Source organism: Entelurus aequoreus, linkage group LG18, assembly GCF_033978785.1.
Source record: "Entelurus aequoreus isolate RoL-2023_Sb linkage group LG18, RoL_Eaeq_v1.1, whole genome shotgun sequence".
NCBI lineage: Eukaryota > Metazoa > Chordata > Actinopteri > Syngnathiformes > Syngnathidae > Entelurus > Entelurus aequoreus.
The window spans coordinates 11605905-11628759 of NC_084748.1; the positions used below are offsets into that span (position 1 = coordinate 11605905).

General features: G+C 38.5%; 1 protein-coding gene across 2 annotated transcripts in view; it reads left to right on the forward strand.

The window, feature by feature from the left end:
* The first annotated feature begins 1604 nt into the window (after positions 1-1604).
* tab1 (TGF-beta activated kinase 1/MAP3K7 binding protein 1) overlaps positions 1605-22855 on the forward strand; it is a 28700-nt gene continuing 7449 nt past the window's right edge. Inside the window, exons 1-9 of one of the 2 annotated variants that reach the window (XM_062026509.1) lie at positions 1605-1698; positions 4792-4922; positions 7078-7231; positions 7652-7795; positions 11028-11130; positions 13896-14012; positions 18943-19054; positions 20540-20684; positions 20843-21056. In XM_062026509.1, the coding sequence (XP_061882493.1) occupies positions 1666-1698; positions 4792-4922; positions 7078-7231; positions 7652-7795; positions 11028-11130; positions 13896-14012; positions 18943-19054; positions 20540-20684; positions 20843-21056 (1153 nt within the window). In that variant the 5' untranslated portion in view covers positions 1605-1665. Of the gene's footprint in view, positions 1699-4791; positions 4923-7077; positions 7232-7651; positions 7796-11022; positions 11131-13895; positions 14013-18942; positions 19055-20539; positions 20685-20842; positions 21057-22855 lie in introns of both variants that reach the window. The other variant, XM_062026508.1, reaches the window with a different exon arrangement.

A 22855-nucleotide genomic window follows, 5' to 3' on the forward strand; every position in this document is an offset into this window, starting at 1 on the left:
ATATCCTACATAAACAATGTATGAATACATTAGATATGTATATATCATAGGGACCTATAGACTGTATCTCTGTTGCTGCACCAGCAGAGAGTTTATTCTGTCTTGACACTTTGTATTGATATTTTGTATTACATTCTTCCCTTAAATGATCATGTTTACAGTGATTGTTTTATATGTATTTTTTATGTATGTCGCTTTGGATAAAAGCGTCTGCCAAATACTTAAACATAAACATATATAAAAACCTGAAAGGCAGGGCCTTTTCCTGTTTATCCCAAGCTAGACTAAATTTAGACTTGTATAATACTGTATAGCCACTGTCCATCTGATTGTCTAGTTAGCCTCCCACACACACACACACACACACACACACACAATCTGGACTGTGGTCCTAACTTTTACCCCTGGTGGCTTTTACAATCTTTATCTTCATCATTTATTTCAACTTTATGTTATTCAAGTATGACATTTTTAAATGTAATTAATTTCATTGACAAGCAATTATAGTATGGTCATACTCTTGTTTGCTAGCGGCTACGATTTCGGCACTATTGAAGATCGTTGCTCCTTCTCAACTCTGTGGTAATATTATTTTCACAAAATACAACCAATAGTACGTTAATGTTAAATCTTACTTGTGAAAAGTAATCCCCCGATTCCTATTTTCAATAGTCCGCTCATTTGAGCAGGAAAACGCTGAACACCGTCTTTGTTTTCTACCTGTCAACTGTCAGTTTAGGCTGCTCACCGGCTCCTCATCACCACTTCAAGATGGCGGCCGAATATCTCGCGTCACAGCAGCCAATGCTGTGTTGTGTCTACTTATAAGATGTCTATGATTACAATATTATACGGACAACATAGGTATTATTTGGAGCTGCACTAACAATTGTTGCAATTTTTTATTAATGTAATAATGCATAAAAAGTATGATTAATAAAGTTATGATTTAAAGATTGCTCTGCATTTCCGACTAAATCAGAGCGGAAGCGATATTGCAAAAACGCCGGCTCTCAACCCGGAAGTGCAGTTTTTTATTCGTATTTTCTTTTCTTTTGTACAAAACCTTTATTTATAATATTCAATATTTACATGCAATCAAATAAATAATGATAATCAAAACAAGTACAGAAATAGTACAAAACAGTGCCAGCTTCCGTACATAATCCAAATTTGGAGCACGGCATCATAGTTTTCACATCTTTTTGGTTGTTAGAGGTAGAAAGCGTTTTAAAGTACATTTCTAATTCTTTTTTAAAGGGCGGAAATTATGTTTTTGCTGGCCTTTTGGTTTCCAATGCACTCTTTTCCATTTGGCGTGGTCGAATAATACGGTACATCTAAGTAATGAATGAACAGTACAAAAAGTAAAGACTGTACATGTGGGAAAACATTGGATTTTTACTCATTAAATGTGTGGCGTTCAAGAGCTATCGGGAAAACTCACAATGTTAATTTATAGACATAGGAAGCAGTAAAACACAACATGACGTCCGGATACATATTCCAAACGCTATACAAAAATATTCCTCAAAGAGTGTTTTTGGAACTGTGGTTTGTTATTTTTGTCGTAGCAATGTTATTCTTCAAGGAGGGCGGAGCCACGCGTTTTTCCTCTGGAAGTCCCGACAATTGAGAGGAGTACCTGAACGCCACCCGTTCAACATGGCGGCCCAACGGAGGAATTTAATGCAGAGTGTAAGTGTAAACTTCACCCAATGACAGTCTTCTTGAGTATTTAAAAGTCTGGGTTCATGTCGCGTATGTTTTTATTGCCCTTCGCCCGCTCGTTTCGTTTGCGTTTCTGTTCACTTTCGGGTGTTTTTGTGGCGTTCCGAGAAGCTATTGCTAGCTTTAGCAGTTAGCATGCTAGCTCAACTCTAACCTGACAACAGGACTTTATAATAAAACCAAACTTTGTTATTATCATGTGACATTTTCATCAAATGTAGCGGATGAGGTCATCATTTAGCTATACCTGACATAGCTTGCATTGGACTTTATGCAACAAGACAGGGAACAGTTGAACCAATTCAGATGTTTCAACGTTTGCATTAAAATGAATACATTTCATTTTAGTTCAATTAAACATTGTGTTTATTGTGCTTGCAACTTTTACAGGTGTGTATACCTTAATATTATTAACTTCAATCTGTACCAGTTTCATATGCGCATTCACCGAACCCTTCTTTTTTTCAAATTCAGGACAAAGTTATATGTTTTTGGTAACACTTTAGTATGGGGAACATATTCTAAGTAACAAATACTTAATTTAGAGTTGTTTGGACACTAGGGGAACATATTCAAAGTAACAAAGACTTGATTTAGAGTTATTTGGTTAGGGCAGGGGTCGGCAACCCGCGGCTCCGGAGCCGCATGCGGCTCCTTGACCACTCTGATGCGGCTCAGCTACATACATGCCGACCCCCCCGATTTTCCCAGGAGAGTTATGGATCTCAGTGTCTCTCATAGATTACTCCCAGGGAAAAACTAATCCTATTTACACTCTTACTTACTAAATAAAGGGCGTGCCCTAATTGCACTGCAGCAATTGTCCTCTATAACATTTACATACAGCGTGCCAGTCCAGCCACATGTTGCATGTTGTCATTACTTGCACACAGGAGACAGCAAAGCATACTTACTCATCAGCCACACAGCTTACACTGACGGTAGCCGTATCAAACAACTTTAACATTGTTACGTTACAAATATGCGCCACACTGTGAACCCACACCAAAAAAGAATGAAAAACACATTTCTGGAGAACATCCCACCGTAACACAACATAAACACAACAGAACCATTACCCAGAATCCCATGCAGCCCTAACTCTTCCGGTCTACATTATACACCCCCGCTACCACCAAATCCCCCCACACATCAACCCCCCCCCCCCCCCCCTCTCCGTGCGTTGGTTGAGCGGAAGAGTTAGGGCTGCATGGGATTCTGGGTATTGGTACCGTCAGTGTAAGATGTGTGGCTGCTGAGTTAGTAGCCTTGCTGTCTCTTACGTGAGCAAGCTAGAACAGCATTCCACTTGTGGTCGAGCAGGTACACTGTCAGGGCAGACTGTAGAGGGCGCCAAATGTAGTGTCATCACGCTCTGATATTCGGGAGTCTCCCGGGAAAAATTAGAGGGTTGGCAAGTATGACGCTATCAAGCGGCTATCAAGCGACATTCATTCAAAACTCGCGGGCTGCACTAACATCAAATTTCCACATTAAAGTGCGTGCCGGTGCGTGTGTCTGAGACCCCTGGTTAACATAGCACAAAGCATGTAAGCTTTGTATGCGGTGATTTTCATTTTAAATTTAAAAATTTTTTTTGTGGCTCCCATTACTTTCTATAATTTGTGAAACTTGCCAAAATGGCTCTTTGAGTGGTAAAGGTTGCCGACCCCTGGGTTAGGGTCAGGGTTAGAGGGTTAGGGTTATAATAAGGCCATGCCGAATAAGGTATTAATAAGTACTTAATAATGACTAGTTAAGAGCCAATACGTTACTAATTTGCATGTTAATAAGCAATTAATTAATGGCGAATATGTTCCCCATACTAAAGCGTTACCATGTTTTTTTTTACTGGTGCATAAAATTAACCGTGCATGAACTGAACATCACCTTGTTCCAACAACAAAACCAACACATTATATAAACTCACAACAAATTACACACCTGCAAATCAGTCTGACTTCTGCTGCTGTCGTATCCGTAATACGCCGATAGGGAGAAGTTTTTATTTACACGATGAGTTGGGTGTGTCTTGACCTCCACCGAATCCCTAGGGTTCGATCGAACCCAGGTTAAGAACCACTGATCTAGAACGTGTCAAGTACAAAGTTGTATTCCTTTGAGGTGTATGGTGGCAAAACAGGCATACAAAAAAGTTAGCATGCTAATGTTAGCATTGTAACAGCATGTTTCTCTTACCAAGTTTTAATGACTTGTTGACTGTGAGGTGTACAGTATACCTGCAAAATTGGCTTAACATAGATGACATCTATTAAACAAGAAAAGAAGCAAGGAATCAAACAGAGACAGAATTAAAGTTGGCTCAGTGAGAAGAAACGCGTACACCTGTACCCTTGTACAGTGTCACCGCGCTCTGACGAAAGATTGTACGCCTCCTCTTTTATTTGGACTTTCCCTAATTACATAGCAACAGCTGTTTCTAAGGGACGGGGGTCGTAAACAGCTATCGCCTTTGATTACAAACAGTTCAAAGAAAAGAATGTGTCAAGTACAAAGTTATATGACTTTGAGGTGTACGGCGGCAAAACAGGCATAAAAAAAAAAAGTTAGCATGCTATTGTTAGCATTGTAACAGCATGTTTCCCGTACTGAGATTTAATGACTTATTGACTGAGGTTTGCAATATACCTGCGAAATTGACTTAACAAGTTAACATACGTCACGCACCAAGTTTAATCACTATAACGTGTGCGCCTGGAAAAATTGGCCAAAAAAAAGTTAGCATGTGTCATGTACCAAGTTATATGACTCTGTGGTGAAGGGTTGCAATATTAGCAAAACAAGTTATGGCGTGTCATGCACCAAGTCTAATGACTAAGCTGTATGCCTGCAAAATTGGCTAAAAAAGTTAGCATGCTAGTGTTAGCGTGCTAGCAGTTGACTAACAAGCAAAGAGCATTTTGACTTTGGAATTGTTCAAATCCGTTGAGAAATGTGTAATATTTTGTATATTGGCTGTTCATTTTCATTAGGAAAAAGTTCCTGGTAATGCGGGAAGGTAGAAAAATGGTAAAATGGCGTTTTTGTCTACTTTGACAGCATAAGAGTTGGACAGACGACCTGCCCATATGCCAGCTGTGTGGCGTTGGCACGGCAACCAACAGCTTATATGAACCCGATGGCAAAAGCACGCAGAGCCACCCTAACGAGGACACTTACCTACGCTTCAGGTATGACTTATTCATTATTTTTGAGGTATTAGCCAACGTACGCATTCATTGGTCTACATGCTAATTGACACCGGGCTCACTTTATTTTTACTGACTTGGATTTTTTATCACTTCTTGGTCGGCTATTTTGAAGAAACTAGAATATAAAACATGTTTTCAGTTATTTCACGTTTTTTTGTTAAGTACATAACTCCACATGTGTTCATTCTTTTTATTCTCTTTTTATTACCAAATCTGTGTTATATGTGTTTTATGTTGCACGATTGCACCAAGAAAAATTCCTAGTTTGTGAACCCGTTCTCAAACAATGGCAATAAAAACTATTCTGATTCTGATTCTGATTCATAGTTTTGATGTGGCAATCTACAATGTAAATAGTTATAAAAAATAAAGAAAACACATTGAATGAGGAGGTGTGTCCAAACTTTTGGCCTGTACTGTATATATACATGTGTTTATATGTATATATATACATATATATATGTATACATATATATTTACATACATATATTTATATATATATATATATATATATATATATATATATATATATATATATATACATATATATATATATATATATATATATATATGTATATATGTATGTATATATATTTATGTACCGGTATATGTATGTATATATTTATGTATAAATATGTATGTATATATTTTTTTATGTATATATATATATATATATATATATATATATATATATATATATATATATATATATATATATATGTATGTATGTATGTATGTATGTATGTATATATATTTATGTATGCATATATTTATGTATGTATGCATGTATGTATATATATATATTTATGTTAGTATATATATATATTTATGTGTTTATATATGTATGTATATATATATATATTTATGTATGTATATATTTATGTATGTATGCATGTATGTATATATATATATTTATGTTAGTATATATATTTATGTGTTTATATATGTATAATATATATATATATATATATATATATATATATATATATATATATATATATATATATATATATATATATATATATATATATATATATATATATATGACCTATCCTGACCTAACGTGTGTGTGTGTCAGGAAAAAACACAGAGGCGAGATCTTCCCTACAAGTTTATAAATGTATATAAATCCTGACCTAACGTGTGTGTGTGTGTGTGTGTGTGTGTATATATATATATATATATATATATATATATATATATATATATATATATATATATATATATATATATATATATATATATATATATATATATATATATATATATATATATATATATATATATATACTGTATATATATGTATATACATATATATATGTATATATGTATGTATATATATATATGTATATATATATATATGTATATACATATATATATGTATATATTGTGGCTTGTACAGCCCTTTGAGACACTTGTGATTTAGGGCTATATAAATAAACATTGATTGATTGATTGATATATATATATATATGTATATATATGTATGTATGTATATATATATATATATATATATATATATATATATATATATATATATATGATAAATGGGTTATACTTGTATAGCGCTTTTCTACCTTCAAGGTACTCAAAGCGCTTTGACAGTATTTCCACATTCACTCATTCACACACACATTCACACACTGATGGAGGGAGCTGCCATGCAAGGCGCTACCAGCACCCATCAGGAGCAAGGGTGAAGTTTCTTGCCCAAGGACACAACGGACGTGACTAGGATGGTAGAAGGTGGGGATTGAACCCCAGTAACCAGCAACCCTCCGATTGCTGGTACAGCCACTCTACCAACTTCGCCACGCCGTCCTATATTGTAACTTTTTCTTGTTACATTTCACCTCGTTGCTCTTTTATTCCACCTTTTTATTTTTTTGTAAGAGTATTTTTAGAATGTGCCACGGGGCAGTTGAAAATGACTTTGCACACCCCTGCATTAACACCATGCAATTTTCCAAAAACCCTTGAAACGCTGGTGCACATCTGAACAAATGTTTTGGTGCAGTTTGTGGCTGGGCCCAGCAGATGGTGCTGTGGCATTAAAAAGCTCAGCCCGCAGCCACTCTGTCATACACGTTGCTGTACTTTTTGCTTTGAGGCTGAGGTTTTACTTGAATTCCAGGAGCGAGGACGGATGTTCGCTCTACGCCGTTTTTAATGGCTATGACGGCAGCCGGGTGGCCAATTTTGCCTCGCAGTGTCTGACCGCCGAACTCCTGCTGGACCAGCTCAGCTCCACGCACACGGACAACGATGTGCGCCGCATCCTCACGCAGGTGTGTCACCTTGTTAGTGTGCTGCCATTGGTAGGAGATGGTTCAAGTCCTCATATTGTGAGGAGAAAGGGTGTTGACTCAGCTGCAGAGAGCACTAGGTGTGTAGGCGTTTATTAGTTGGAAGCAGATAAGGTACGCCACACCAGGTGTGAATGAAGCCGGGTTCCCAAGTGGAGTCATAGTTGACATGTTCTAACTCACGGCCTCCCTGTAGTCCCCCTGAGGAACCCTTGTGGGTCACAGATCCCCTCTTCTGTTCCAAAAACTATATTTCCTTCAATTCTATAGTCAATCAATTTAGCATTTATTGTATTTTGAATACTTCATCTAAAGTCATGGGTTGTACCTTTGTGTGTGCTTGTGTGTACGTGCGTGCATATGTGTGTGTGTGTGTGTGTGTGTGTGTGCATGTGTGTGTAGGCCTTTGAGGTGGTGGAGAAGAGCTACCTGCACAGCATCGATGAGGCTCTGGCGGAGAAAGCTAACCTGTCCAGCTACATGCTTCCACACAGTGAGGCATGTACTTATATATTTGTTATATACACACTTATGTTACATACATATGTTACATATTTACTTACATTCTGTTATATACATACTTACATATGTTTTATACATACTTGCGTATGTTACGTGTATACTTACATATGCTACATATATACTTAAATATGTTGTATACATACATTATATACATACGTACATATATACTTACATATGTTGTATACATACTCACATGTGTTGTACTTACATATATACTTGTGTATGTTGTATACATGCTTACATATGGTATATACAAACTTACATATGTTATATACATACTTACATATGTTACATGTATACTTACCGGTACATATGCTACATATATACTTAAATATGTTGTATACATACATTATATACATACATACATATATATACTTACATATGTTGTATACATACTCACATGTGTTGTACTTACATATATACTTGTGTATGTTGTATACATACTTACATATGGTATATACAAACTTACATATGTTACATGTATACTTGCATATGCTACATATATACTTAAATATGTTATATACTGTACATACTTACATACATGATATACATACATACTTACAAATGTTACAGATATGCTTACATATGTTGTATACATACATGTGTCATATACATACTTGCATATGTTATATACACATGTTACATATGTAAGTACTTTTTATATACTCACATAAACATACTTACATATCCATCAATTTTCTACCGCTTGTCCCTTTCGGGGTTGCGGGGGGTGCTGGAGCCTATCTCAGCTGCATTCGCATATGTTACATATATATATTTGCATATAAAGTGAAGTGAAGTGAATTATATTTATATAGCACTTTTCTCAAGTGACTCAAAGCACTTTTACATAGTGAAATATGATATATACATACTTACGTATATTACATACATACTTACATATGTTACTTACATATGCCACATACATACTTACATATGTTACATACATATGTCACATACATACTTACATATGTTACTTACATACAGTATGTCACATACATACTTACATATGTTACTTACATGTTACATAAATACTTACATATATTATATACATACTTACATATTTTACATAAATACTATATTAATACTTACATATGTTATATACATGCATACTTACATATGTTACATACATATTTACATATGTTACATACATATTAACATATGCTACATACATACTTACCTATGTTACATATATACTTATGTATGTTACATAAATACTTGCTTATGTTATATTAATACTTACATATGTTATATACATGCATACTTACATATGTTATATACATGCGTACTATGTGGGCTCTGAACCGAGGATGTCGTTGTGGCTTGTGCAGCCCTTTGAGATATTTGTGATTTAGGGCTATATAAATAAACATTGATTGATTGATTGATTGATTGACTTCCATATGTTACATACATATTTACATATGTTATATACATATTTACATATGTTACATATATTATACTTACATATGTTACATACATACAGTATATAATAGTGATGCAACAGTACAGGTAAGCTCAGTACGGTCCATACCTCGCTTTTTGGACCACGGTTTAGGTGAATTTTCGGTACGTTTTTTGCGTCTTAAGCTGAACAACTGTTTTTTCTTTTAAAAATGTCTCTTTATTTTGCCTGTGAGCTACACACTGCATTTTGCATTAAACAAAGAATCGCTGTTGTACTGAATATTGTAAGACGTTTTCTACGCTTACAGTAACTAAACATTTTCAAATGGTAAATTGTCTCATAGTCTTTGTAGGTTATGCGATATGAATGCTATAAATGTGATAGAACATTTACTACTATTGTTATTTAGCGTGTTGATGACACATTCTAGCTGTGTCTGCAAATTTGACAGCCACGGGCAAACAAACGCCTCCTCAATGCAATGTAGCGTCCTTGCGAGCGAGCTGGCGGCTAACGTCCACCCACAGTGCTAAGCCACTTCTAAGTTGGCAGTCCTCGCCTCCACGGTGGCAACAAACTACGATTCTTACAAGTTCCATTCACACTGGAGGACCAGGACTATCTAAACATGCGACGCGACACACCGTAGGGGGATACAATAAGCCAAGATAACCGCTAAGTTGGGTTCTTGAACGTAAACAAAGGTGGGTGGATTGATACAAATAGCAATCATACCGATATCAAGTAAAATGTCATTATATGGTCAATATTACAGTGGTTTACGAACTTAGTAAATAGGTCCCTGGACATAGGAGGACTTTAGGGCCCAAAACCAAATAACAAAAATCAGAGGAAGGAAATAATTGTGATTTTTGTAGTATTGCCCAAAACTAATGTATCAAACAACAGAAGAAAAAGTGCTTATTAAATTTAACAGACGTGTAGATAGAGACATGTTACAACAGAAAATAACCAGAAGTAAATACATTAGTAAGTAGATTATTAATAGTTTTGAAGAATTACGTACTATGTTATTGCATAGCTGGATTAGGAGCCTTTGTAACCTGTTTTGAAATGTTTCTATTATCAGGTATTATATCGTGGTCCATACCATTATCGCAGGAGGCTACAATATGTATCGTACTATAGATTTTATGCCGTAACGCCCATCCCTACTTCCTTGACCGCTCGTACACACCAGGGTTTGGTCAGCAAGATGCACCATCACACCTTTTAATCCAAGAGCTGACCCCAATTGCACACACGTATTACCCCCAATAACCACCAGGGAGCATTTGTGAGCAGATAATTCTGTATCATCTCTTTCGGACTTATCAGGCCTTCTCTTTTCACGGCGTCCTTCACTCAGGCGTTGAGTGAGCGATGAGGCAATATCCACAATACATACACCGTATATATACATTGTGCACACTCACCATTAAACATATGCACAAATGGAGCCTTAAATGGCCGGTTTCCATAGTAACCGCACGTGTGCACATCTGTGCATACTAATGTGCTGCTCGATGAGATGGTTAACGTTCTAATTAGTATCATCAGTGCATCGCTTCACACTACACGCCCTGCATACTCATTGTCTAGTACACACGCTCTTATATTTACTGTACTTCACTCTTTTTTTCTTCCCTCTGTGATCACTTCTTATATCCCTCCATTTTTTTTCTTTCCTCGCGTCCTGTTCCATCATTAGTCTCCTTGATCATCCCCCTCTCGCCACCACTTCCCTTCCTCGTCTCCCTCCTCCCGTCCTCCCCTTTCCTTCCCACTCATTTTACATTTCCATCGCTGATCTTCCGCGCCTGAACGCCTCCTTGTCTGCCCTGACAGAAAGTGCAGGAGCGCCTGAAGGAGCTGGAGCAGGAGGTGTCGGGAGGAGCGACGGCCATCGTGGCGCTCATCCTTAACAACAAGCTGTACATTGCCAATGTTGGTACGAGCACAAAGACGCACACTTACACACACACACACACAAACACGTCTATATACATATTCTTCTACCATAGTTTGTGATTTAGTGTAAATGAAGTATTGTAAAACAAGTTTAGTCGTATGTTGTGTCGGGCTGCAACGATTAGTGGACATTGTCGACAAATATCGACAATAAAATGTGTCCCCGACAATTATACCTTATTTTCCGGAACGTAGGGTGCACCGGATTATAAGCGGGTCTAGTCAAGTCTATTTTCATACAAAAGGCACATCGGATTATAGGGCGCATTAAAGGAGTCATGTTTTTTGGGGGGTTTTTTTCTAAATGTAAAACACTTCTTTTTGGTCTACATTAGAGATGTCCGATAATATCGGGCTGCCGATATTATCGGCCGATAAATGCTTTAAATAAAAAATAATCGTTAGTCGCAGCCCTAATGTTGTGTGAGAGTTTAATGTGGACAAAACAAAAGATGTAGATAAAAGTAATGTCAAGATTCTTATTTATCCTAATATTAAATTGATTGATAATTTGAAAAAATAATTTTTATTTTTTAAATCTATTTTTAAAGATACGTTTTTTTAAGTCATCGCCGCGCTTAATTTCTGCGTGAATATGTCATATGTCAAGCTTTCGTGACCGTTATGTTTTCATTTTGATCCAAATCATTCCTCTCACCCAATGAATGAATTAGGTATGTCACAGTATGAACATTTCCTATCACGATTATTGTGACCAGAATTATCACGGTTTTCATTATTATCGCAGTATCTTTAAATGTGCCTCAAAATTTTGTAAAAGTACTTTTCCTGAAATCTTTTAACCAAGTTTTATTGAAACAAACACATTCAAAATGATTCCCTTTGTAGAAGAAACATTATTGTAGATAAGAACACTGTTTTATGTACCTCAAGTAGAAAATTGAATGTGCACATGAAAGCAACACTAGTGTGTAGTATAATGGCAGAAACAACAACAACATAAATAAGTTTGGCTAATGAAGATAAAGTCAAATAAACAAGCTTTGTTCTTCTCTAACAACACCATGTGGTTCAGTGCAACACTTTGGCCAACCAAACTAAGCAGGAGTGATACCTCCCGCATCTAATACACAATCTTCGTATCTCAGCGTGTTGATACTTGAGTCTGCGTTCAATTCGATCAGACGAGAAAACGTTTTAGCTGTAGTGATGTTATTGGAACACTGACAAAGTTAGCAGTTAAATAAAGGAGGCGTGAGCATCCCAGTAAACAAACTAGCGACTTTATAAACAAGTTGTGGCAACGTTCCCGACACATCGCCTGCTGCATGTTTCCTCACGTCATCAACTCTTAGTCAAACAGCAGGTGAGATGGCGCTGTGTTGAGAAAATGAAAGCAACATCAAATATTTTCCTCCTATGCTGGATGCTTTTAGTGGGGGACAAATGCATCCGTCTGCAATATTGTCCACTATAGTCACCATCTAACAGCAGAGCGCTCTTAAACGCACGCTGAGACTCTACCCTATGGAAGTGAAGCGAGGGAAATAAATTGAAACGAAGCGTTTCCTCAGAGGGAAAATCTCCTGGAGCAAAGTCTGTGTAGTTGCTTTGCGCCATGTTTTTTGTCGAGCCAAACAGCTTTGATGCTGATGCGCACTTCATTATCAGGAAGTTAGCAGTGTTGCCTTAAATGCACTGATAAATGACATTTTTTTCGCTAATTAATCATTTAAAACTAGAGATGTCCGATAATATCAGACTGCCGATATTATCGGCCGATAAATGCTTTAAAATGTAATATCGGAAATTATCGGTATCGGTTTCAAAAAGTAAAATTTATGACTTTTTAAAACGCAGCTGTACGAAGTGGTACACGGACGTAGGGAGAAGTACAGAGCGCCAATAAACCTTAAAAGCACTGCCTTTGCGTGCCGGCCCAATCACATAATATCTACGGCTTTTCACACACACACACAAGTGAATGCAAGGCATACTTGGTCAACAGCCATACAGGTCACACTGAGGGTGACCGTATAAACAACTTTAACACTTTTCAAAATATGCGCCACACTGTGAACCCACACCAAACAAGAATGACAAACACATTTCGGGAGAACATCCGCACCGTAACACAACATAAACACAACAGAACAAATACCCAGGACCCTTTGCAGCACTAACTCTTCCGGGACGCTACAATATACACCCCCCGCTACCCCCTAATCCCCACCCCCCCCCCATCTACCTCAACCCCGCCCACCTCAACCCCCTCATGCTCTCTCAGAGAGAGCATGTCCCAAATTCCAAGCTGCTGTTTTGAGGCATGTTAAAAAAAATAATGCACTTTGTGACTTCAATAATAAATATGGCAGTGCCATGTTGCCATTTTCTTCCATAACTTGAGTTGATTTATTTTGGAAAACCTTGTTACATTGTTTAATGCATCCAGCGGGGCATCACAACAAAATTAGGCATAATAATGTGTTAATTCCACGACTGTATATATCGGTATCGGTTGATATCGGAATCGGTAATTAAGAGTTGGACAATACCGGATAACGGCAAAAAAGCCATTATCGGACATCTCTATTTAAAACGGGTGTGGCAGCTTTTATTTTGCCGTGGCGGGGCGCTGAGATCAATTAGAGGTGGGGGTAACCCTGGTATCTAATAGCTCAAAGTCGCTCTCAATGGAGTCACTCTTCTTGTCTGCTATCAGCGTTTGTGTGGTAGGAATAAAAAAACATGGGTATTTTTTGATTGTATTCTTTATAAACACAGGCACCAACAGGGCACTGCTGTGCAAGACCAGCACTGATGGCCAGAATCAGTTCTTCCAGCTGGGGCGACCACATAACACTGAAAATGAGGACGAGCTGCAGAGACTGACTGACCTGGGTGAGATTAAATTGAAGTATTTCAACCAGGAAAACGCATGTGTACCATGCTCCTATATGTTTAATCTGGTGCACCCAATTTAACATGTTCAGAATGTGAACCCTCTAATTAACGCCTCTATTCAATTAGCTGACGAGTCTCAAATAGTCACCGGGTGTATGGTTTACAAACTGAAAAAAACGCCAGGGTCTCTAAATAACAGCTGTTGCTGTGAGCAAACCCCCTGATGTAGGTTTTAAATTAAACTTAACAAGATGACAGTAGCAGCATTTGAAGAATAATGAGTGATCAGCCTCCCCGCAGTTTTTAGCTATGTATGAGTTATAAAATGTTGCCACTCAGCTGTTGAAAGTCGTACTATTGTTTACGATCAACTCAGCACTAGGGATGAGTACCGCTCACATTTGAACCAGTATGGTAGCAATTCCCGGTACCTGGGAATTGCTACGCAACTAGACCAAAAATAAAATACTACATACTTTGATTGATACAAAGCGCTATATTCACTTATATGACCCAAAGCAAACAACCTTCCATAGTCATGGTGCAACAAAAAAAAAATCGAACCAATACAAAATGCCAAGAGACATGGTCACACAACACAATATAACACAATTTGTGGATATTTAAAAAAAAAAAAAACTCTACGCGTCATCAAAAAAATCAGATTTACACCCATTTGAGTGCATTACAAAGCATGATGGGAAATCCCTAAGGTCATGAAAGTAAACAAGGTAGAAGTCCAACTTTTGCATACTCTTAATATTCAATTATATTAATTATTCATCCATTACATATATTCATTATAACACATATACATACATATATACATACAGTCATGGTCAAAAGTGTACATACACTTGTAAAGAACATAATGTCATGGCTGTCTTGAGTTTCCAATAATTTCTACAACTCTTATTTCTTTGTGATAGAGTGATTGTAGCACATATTTCATTCATGAAGTTTGATTCTTTTATGGATTTATTATGAGTCTACTGAAAATGTGACCAAATCTGCTCAGTCAAAAGTATACATACAGCAATGTTAGTATTTGGTTACAGCGTCTTATTGCAGTGAAACTTGCTAAGGGATCTTGGCAAGTTTCACTGCAATAAGGCGCTTTTGGTAGCCATCCACAAGCTTCTGGTTGAATTTTTGACCACTCCTTTTGACAAAATTGGTGCAGTTCAGCTAAATTTGTTGGTTTTCTGACATGGACTTGTTTCTTCAGCATTATCCACACGTAAGTAAGGCCATTCTAAAACCTCAATTCTAGCCTGATTTAGCCATTCCTTTACCGCTTTTGATGTGTGTTTGGGGTCATTGTCCTGTTGGAACACCCAACTGCGCCCAAGACCCAACCTCCGGACTGATGATTTTAGGTTGTCCTGAAGAATTTGGAGGTAATCCTCCTTTTTCATTGTCACATTTACTCTGTGTAAAGCACCAGTTCCATTGGCAGCAAAACAGCATAAGAGCATAATACTACCACCACCATGCTTGACTGTATGCATGGTGCTCCTGGGATTAAAGGCCTCACCTTTTCTTCTCCAAACATATTGCTGGGTATTGTGGATAAACAGCTACATTTTTGTTTCATCTGACCACAGAACTTTCCTCCTGAAGGTTTTATCTTTGTCCATGTGATGTCAGATGAAACAAAAATTTAGCTGTTTGGCCACAATACCCAGCAATATGTTTGGAGGAGAAAGGGTGAGGTCAAGCATGGTGGTGGTAGTATTATGCTCTGGGCCTGTTTTGCTGACAATGGAACTGGCGCTTTACACAGAGTAAATGTGACAATGAAAAAGGAGGGTTTACCTCCAAATTAATCAGGACAACCTAAAATCATCAGCCCGGAGGTTGGGTCTTGGGCGCAGTTGGGTGTTCCAACAGGACAATGACCCCAAACACACATCAAAAGTGGTAAAGGAATGGCTAAATCAGGCTAGAATTAAGGTTTTAAAATGGCCTTCCCAAAGTCCTGACTTTAACATGTGGACAATGCTGAAGAAACAAGTCCATGTCAGAAAACCAACACATTTAGCTGAACTGCAACAATTTTGTCAAGAGGAGTGGTCAAAAATTCATGCAGAAGCTTGTGGATGGCTACCAAAAGCGCCTTATTGCAGTGAAACTTGCCAAGGGACATGTAAGCAAATATTAACATTGCTGTATGTATACTTTTGACCCAGTAGTTTAGGTCATATTTTCAATAATAATAATAATACATTCATAAAAGAACCAAACTTCATGAATGTTTTTTGTGACAAACAAGTATGTGCTCCAATCACTCTATCACAAAAAAATAAGAGTTGTAGAAATTATTGGAAACTCAAGAAAGCCATGACATTATCTTCTTTACACGACGTGACCACGATATATATATATATATATATATATATATATATATATATATATATATATATATATATATATATATATATATATATATATATATATATATATATATATACACAAGCTAGACGTACGTAATAATTCATTGAACAATATTAGAAAAGATGAAATTTGTCGATATAAGCAAATATTTACAGTTGCATATAACTTGCACATGCAAAGTTTCCAAGGCATTAGAAAGTATCCAGTAACAAACCTGTCCGCATCATTCAACTTATTGCATCATGAACTTAACCTAGTGAATTATTGTGGCCGCTATGTGTCGCCAAAAACAATGTCCACTACATTTCAACCTAAAGACAGCATAAGTCCATTCCAAACTGTTATTAATAAATAGGTTAATCTTTTTTATACCTCACATTGTTCTGTGTTTGACTCCTTTCACTTGATTAAGCCTCTTCTAACATTCCACACTTCAAAATAACAGTATGAATCATTCCTGCCGATATCGTGTCAGATAAAAGGTTGCATGGCCACACCCCTATTCAACATTGCTTCTGTTGCTGCTGTGTTGCACAATATACTTGTTCCTACATGTTTGCCTTTGCACTTTTCTAATGCACTCCAATTGAGTATTAAAGTAAAAAATGTTTATAGTTTTCAAATCGGTAGGTGACTAAACGCCGTGGGTATAATTAGAGGAGTTACGGTACGCTCTCTCTGTTCTTTTTAGTCAGTTTTCCGTTGATTCCCTAAGGCAGGGGTGTCAAACTCAAATACAGAGTGGGCCAAAATATAAAACTGAACAAAACCGCGGGCCAAGGTTGAACAAATTAACCTTTTAATAGGGACCCAAACAAGTTTTGCATTGAATATTGAACAAGCAAGGCTTATATAACTTTATAGTGACATGCAAAATCCAGTTTCAAATAATAATAATAATTAAAAAATATCAATGGCATATCAAATACAATTTAAATAAAAATGTAATGCCTCTTTTCTGTTTGCAGCCTTCTGAGGTAAATATCAACATTAACTTTTTCCACAGGCTAATAAATTAGAAAATAAAATAACAATGAATAAACCAACCATTCAGGACTTTAAACTGCTCAGTTTGCAACACACTGATCTAATCTGATGTGCCCAAGCCAGACACCTGCCATCTTTTCTTGGATGCTAGTTCATTATGGTCGGGGCTCAGGCTTTGAGTTGAGGCATCTTTCATTATCGAACAAAGTTGTTCATCGGTCATTATATCTCGTCCACAGTCTTGGGGGCGTGCTTTAAAGGCACTGCGTTTATCGTCCTCCACGAGCTGTCGTCACGTCTGCTTTTCATCCATTTCAACAACGTGCCGACCCGATCACAAAATATGTGCGACTTTAGCAGGCACACACACGTAAATGCAATGCATACTTGGCCAACAGCGATACAGGTTACACTGACGGTGCCCGTATAAATAACTTTAACACTGTTAGAAATATGCGCCACACTGTGAATCCACACCAAACAAGAATGACAAACACATTTCGGGAGAACATCCGCACCGTAACACAACATAAACACAACAAAACAAATACCCAGAATCCCATGCAGCCCTAACTCTTCTGGGCTGCAATATACACCCCCTCTACCACCAAACCCCCCCGTGCCCCTCCCTCCGTGTGTCGTTGAGGTGGGCGGGGTTGCAGCCCAGAAGAGTTAGGGCTGCATGGGTTTCTGGGTATTTATTTTGTTGTGTTTATGTTGTGTTACGGTGCGGATGTTCTCCCGAAATGTGTTTGTCATTCTTGTTTTGTGTGGATTCACAGTGTGGCGCATATTTCTAACCGTGTTAAAGTTATTTATACGAGCACCGTCAGTGTAACCTGTATCGCTGTTGGTCAAGTATGCTTTGCATTCACGTGTGTGTGCGTGCTGAAGCCGCACATATGTGACTGGGCCAGCATTTGCTGGACTTGGGGAAAAGCGGACGTGACGATTTTTGGGAGGGGCACTGAAATTTGAGAGTCTCCCGGGAGGGTTGGCAAGTATGAGAATTAGCAGTGAATGCAGTGTTACCGCGGCACCGCCGCTGAATATAATCGGCGGGCCAGCTTTAGTGTTAATTTGATATTGCCTCAAGGGCCAAGTGAAATTATACGGCGGGCCAAATTTGGCCCGCGGGCAGGAATTTGACACCCATGCCCTAAGGAGACCCCAGGTGGTTCACGTCAGGTGTCATCCAGCACATATTTATAAGCCAGCTGACTAATTTAGATGTGATGCCTGGCGGAATGTCAGCCTGCAGCAATGTAGCTCTCTGGCCTCTCGCCGCCTCCTCTACTATTTTATATTCAATGTTTGCGTGGCTCTGGCCCATCTTGGAAGCATTTAAATGGAGCAGCAGTCATTCCATTAAGCCCACAAAAGGTGACCCCTCTATGTCCCGTCATCCACCACCATCTCCTTCTCCTACTTAACAGCTCCACTTCTCACCCTCAAGCTCCTCTCCTCTCCTTGTTATTTCCCTCGCCGACTCATGTATCATTCCTCTTTATTATTCTTATTTTTTGCGCCTCTTTCCTCCCAGGTGTGGACTCGGCTCGTGTGAGGCAGGCGGGCCAGATCAGCGGGCAGAGCAGCACCAGAAGGCTCGGAGACTACAGGGTGAAAATCAACTACAGTGACATTGACTTGCTCAGGTAAACGAGTACCAAACACTGTAAAAATAGGGATTTGTAACAAAATGAAAATGTCATATCGCAGTTGGGGATAGGTAGCGAATCCGGTGCTTTTTTTTAAACATAAAATCCAACACTGCTTGATGCTAATATACATTGGCATTGCTATTGACATGCTGCTGGTTAGCATTTGCGATTTTACATGGCGATCTCAACACCTCCAAATGTGTTAACAAAAACTACAACTAAGATGCGCGTTACAATTAAACAGCTGGTGCGTAATAAGGACAATACTTAAAGTACAAACCCTTTTTAGGACGCAACCAAAAAACAAACAAACTATGCATTACTGCCATCTATTGTCTTGGACGTGCAACTTCATGTCATACTTGTAAATTAGAACATGCTAACAATTTTAAAAAACTGAATAACAGTTATAATAGATTGCTAATTTTTTAAATTTTGCAATAAAAATGGGATTTTATTATCGAAAACAATCTTTATTAATATACAAAAGTACCGAAAAATGGTACCGTTTAGTACTGGTATCTATTAATGGCTACCGTATCGGTTGAAATGTGAACAGTACCCATCCCTAATCACGGTGGTATTGTTGAATAGGCTCAAAAAGTACTTATACACACATTGACATCTTGTAAGTTATTTTTTTTAAATAACTAAATTAAAAATATGCACCATTAGTAAAGCCACTATTTTGCGTGTTTTGTGTTTCTTATGCTTCCCTGACAGCGTTTTCTTCTTAGTTTTCATGGCTGAGCTTTTATTGTTTTAAATATCGTATTGTACTGTAGCACTTTTGGATTTATTTCAATGACAAGTGCATAACAAATAAAGTATTTTATTATCATTCAATATTTCTGGTAGGTGTTGTGGTGTTGTACACTGTTCAGTGGTCCTTGAATGCACCGTGAAAATACCTCATATTCACTCTGTTCTAAGAGAGCACAACTTGTAGCTTCAATGTGCACAATTAAAGATCTTAGTTGCTCAGACAACAATGTGTTTATGTAAGTTTATATTGGGGAATGTCGTTCCTCAAAGGGGAACAACGTTAATGTCTCTTGTTTTCAGCAAGCAAGTTGGCGCCAATCAGTCCACGAGTTTATTAAAATGCAGTTTCCATCATTTTCATTAAAAACGGTAATACTAGTTTATTTTTATATATATATATCTATATATATATATATGAAAAGATCTTCTTGGAAGATTGGTATTGTTTATTTGCCGTGTAATGGAATCCACACTAGGGTCAAACTGTGTTTCTCACATTGTTTCAGGGGCAAAAAAGGAGTTTAGTGTTAACGAAAAAACTCCATAAGTGACTTTTACTGTCGAATGGACAAACTATAGATAGATAGATAGTCCTTTATTGATTCCTTCAGGAGAGTTCCCTCAGGAAAATTAAAAAATGACAAGTCTTTTGAGAAGCCATCGCTCTTTGCATAAATGATACAATCGATGGTACATGTGTGTGTTTGCAATCAGCACGGCCAAGACAAAGCCGATCATCACCGAGCCAGAGATTCAAGGCAGCCAGTCGTTGGACAACGTGATGGGTTTTTTGTTGCTGATGTCAGAAGGACTCATCGACGCCCTGGAGTCGGCGCACGGCCCTGATCACGTCAATAAGGTAGCGAGACTCCGCCTTGTGTCCTGTTGTTCCTTCATACTTTTCTATCCCCCTTTTTTTTTCATGTAGTCCAGCTCCTCTCTGTTCCACACTTGAGTCTGATATTCCCCGCTTTCTTGTCTCGTCTGACTCCACCTCTTCTCTCTGGTCCGCCGCAGGAAATCGTTGCCATGGTAGCAGCGGAGTTGGCCCAGCAGACCAGCCTGGAAGCGGTGGCCCAGTCGGTGGTGGACCGCGTCAAGCGCCTCCACCACGACGTCTACATGTCCGGCCGCCAGAGGGCGGCGTTGTGCTCCTGCCACGAAGACATGACCCTGCTGATCCGCACGCTCAACTACCCGCTAGCGGACGCCGCACTCACGCCGACACAAGGTGAGGACTGGTCTCGGGGTGAGATGAATCAGGGTTAATATCAGTATCGGCCAAGACTCAAGGCTCCAATATCAGATCAGATCAGATAGGTCTTAATTGTCATTGCACAAGTACAACAAAACTTTTTTTTCAGCACAAACCCGTTCAAGATTAGACAAACAAACAGTGTACAGGGTTACAGAACAGGAACGCTGATGGCTCGCCACAAAGCAATATCAGTATCGTAATGGAAGTGAAAACGTTTGTGTACAGCTGGAGGTAAGAAAGAGTCCGACAAAATTGACTTTTGTCGGACTCTTTCTTACCTCTTACCTGTACATTAGGGGTGTGAATATTTGGGCACCTCACGATTCGATCCGATTGCGATCCGATTGCGATCCCTGGTTTGATGATTCGATTCAGAATTGATGGGAAGTGCGAATTATATTTATATAGCGCTTTTCTCTAGTGACTCAAAGCGCTTTACATAGTGAAACCCAATATTTAAGTTACATTTAAACCAGTGTGGGTGGCACTGGGAGCAGGTGGGTAGAGTGTCTTGCCCAAGGACACAACGGCAGCGACTAGGATGGCGGAAGCGGGAATCGAACCTGGAACCCTCAAGTTGCTGGCACGGCCACTCTACCAACCGAGCAATACCGCCCCAATTGATTCTCGATTTAATATGGTTCTCAATTCAAACAGATTCTTGCAATGTATTATTTGGTATAATAATATTAACTAGAACATTTTGATGGGCCTGCTATCTGTGCCCTGGACCTCTGGCCGGGGGTCGCCGGAAAACGCTGTACTTTTAAGATGGTGTCTAGTGTCTGAATCCGTGAGTTTTAGGTGTAACTGTAAAAAATTAGCAATAGAGCTAGCCTAAAACATGCTTTCATTGAAATATAACACTTAGCATGTGTGCTAACGACGGCATGCTAACAGTTAGCATGTCTCACTTATCAAGTAACACGGCTGTAAGGTGTATGGCTGCGGAAGAAGTGACAAAACAGAAAAAAAAAAGTTAGCATGCTAATATTAGCTTGCTAGCATGCTAACAGTTAACAAGTGTCACGTACCAAGTTATTCGACTCTGGGGTAAACGGAAGCAAATTTAGCTAAAAAAAAAATATCATGCTTATGTTAGCATGCAAGTACGCTAACATTAGCATGCTATCAGTTTGCGTGTGTCGAAAGTAGACAAGTGTGTGAACAAAACGAGACGTTAAGCACCGAGCTACGTGAAAGTATGGCTCGCTTGATGGACAGTTGTCTGTTTGGTCCAGATGACCAGGGACGTTTTTTTCCAGTTAATGATGAGTAAGCACTCCATTTATGTCGAAATAGCATGGCTTCAAATTCCACATTTTGCAGCTTCGATTCACTTTCACCTCACTCTCTCGGCTTCCGTCTGCTCCAGCGTCTCACTCTTCCTTCGTGCTTGCTTCCAGGAGCAGCGGGTCAAGGAACACACATTGTCGGACATGCGTCGCTATGGAAACGCAGATAAAATGCGCCAAAATACAGTAAATATTGTACATATTACATATTGTTACGGAAGTCATCAATCAATCAATCAATGTTTATTTATATAGCCCCAAATCACAAGTGTCTCAAAGGGCTGCACAAGCCACGACGACATCCTCGGTTCAGAGCCCACATAAGGGCAAGGAAAAACTCACAACCCAGTGGGATGTCAATGAGAATGACTATGAGAAACCTTGGAGAGGACCGCAGATGTGGGTGACCTCCCCCCTCTAGGGGAGACCGGATGCAATGGACGTCGAGTGGGTCAAGCATAATATTGTGAAAGTCCA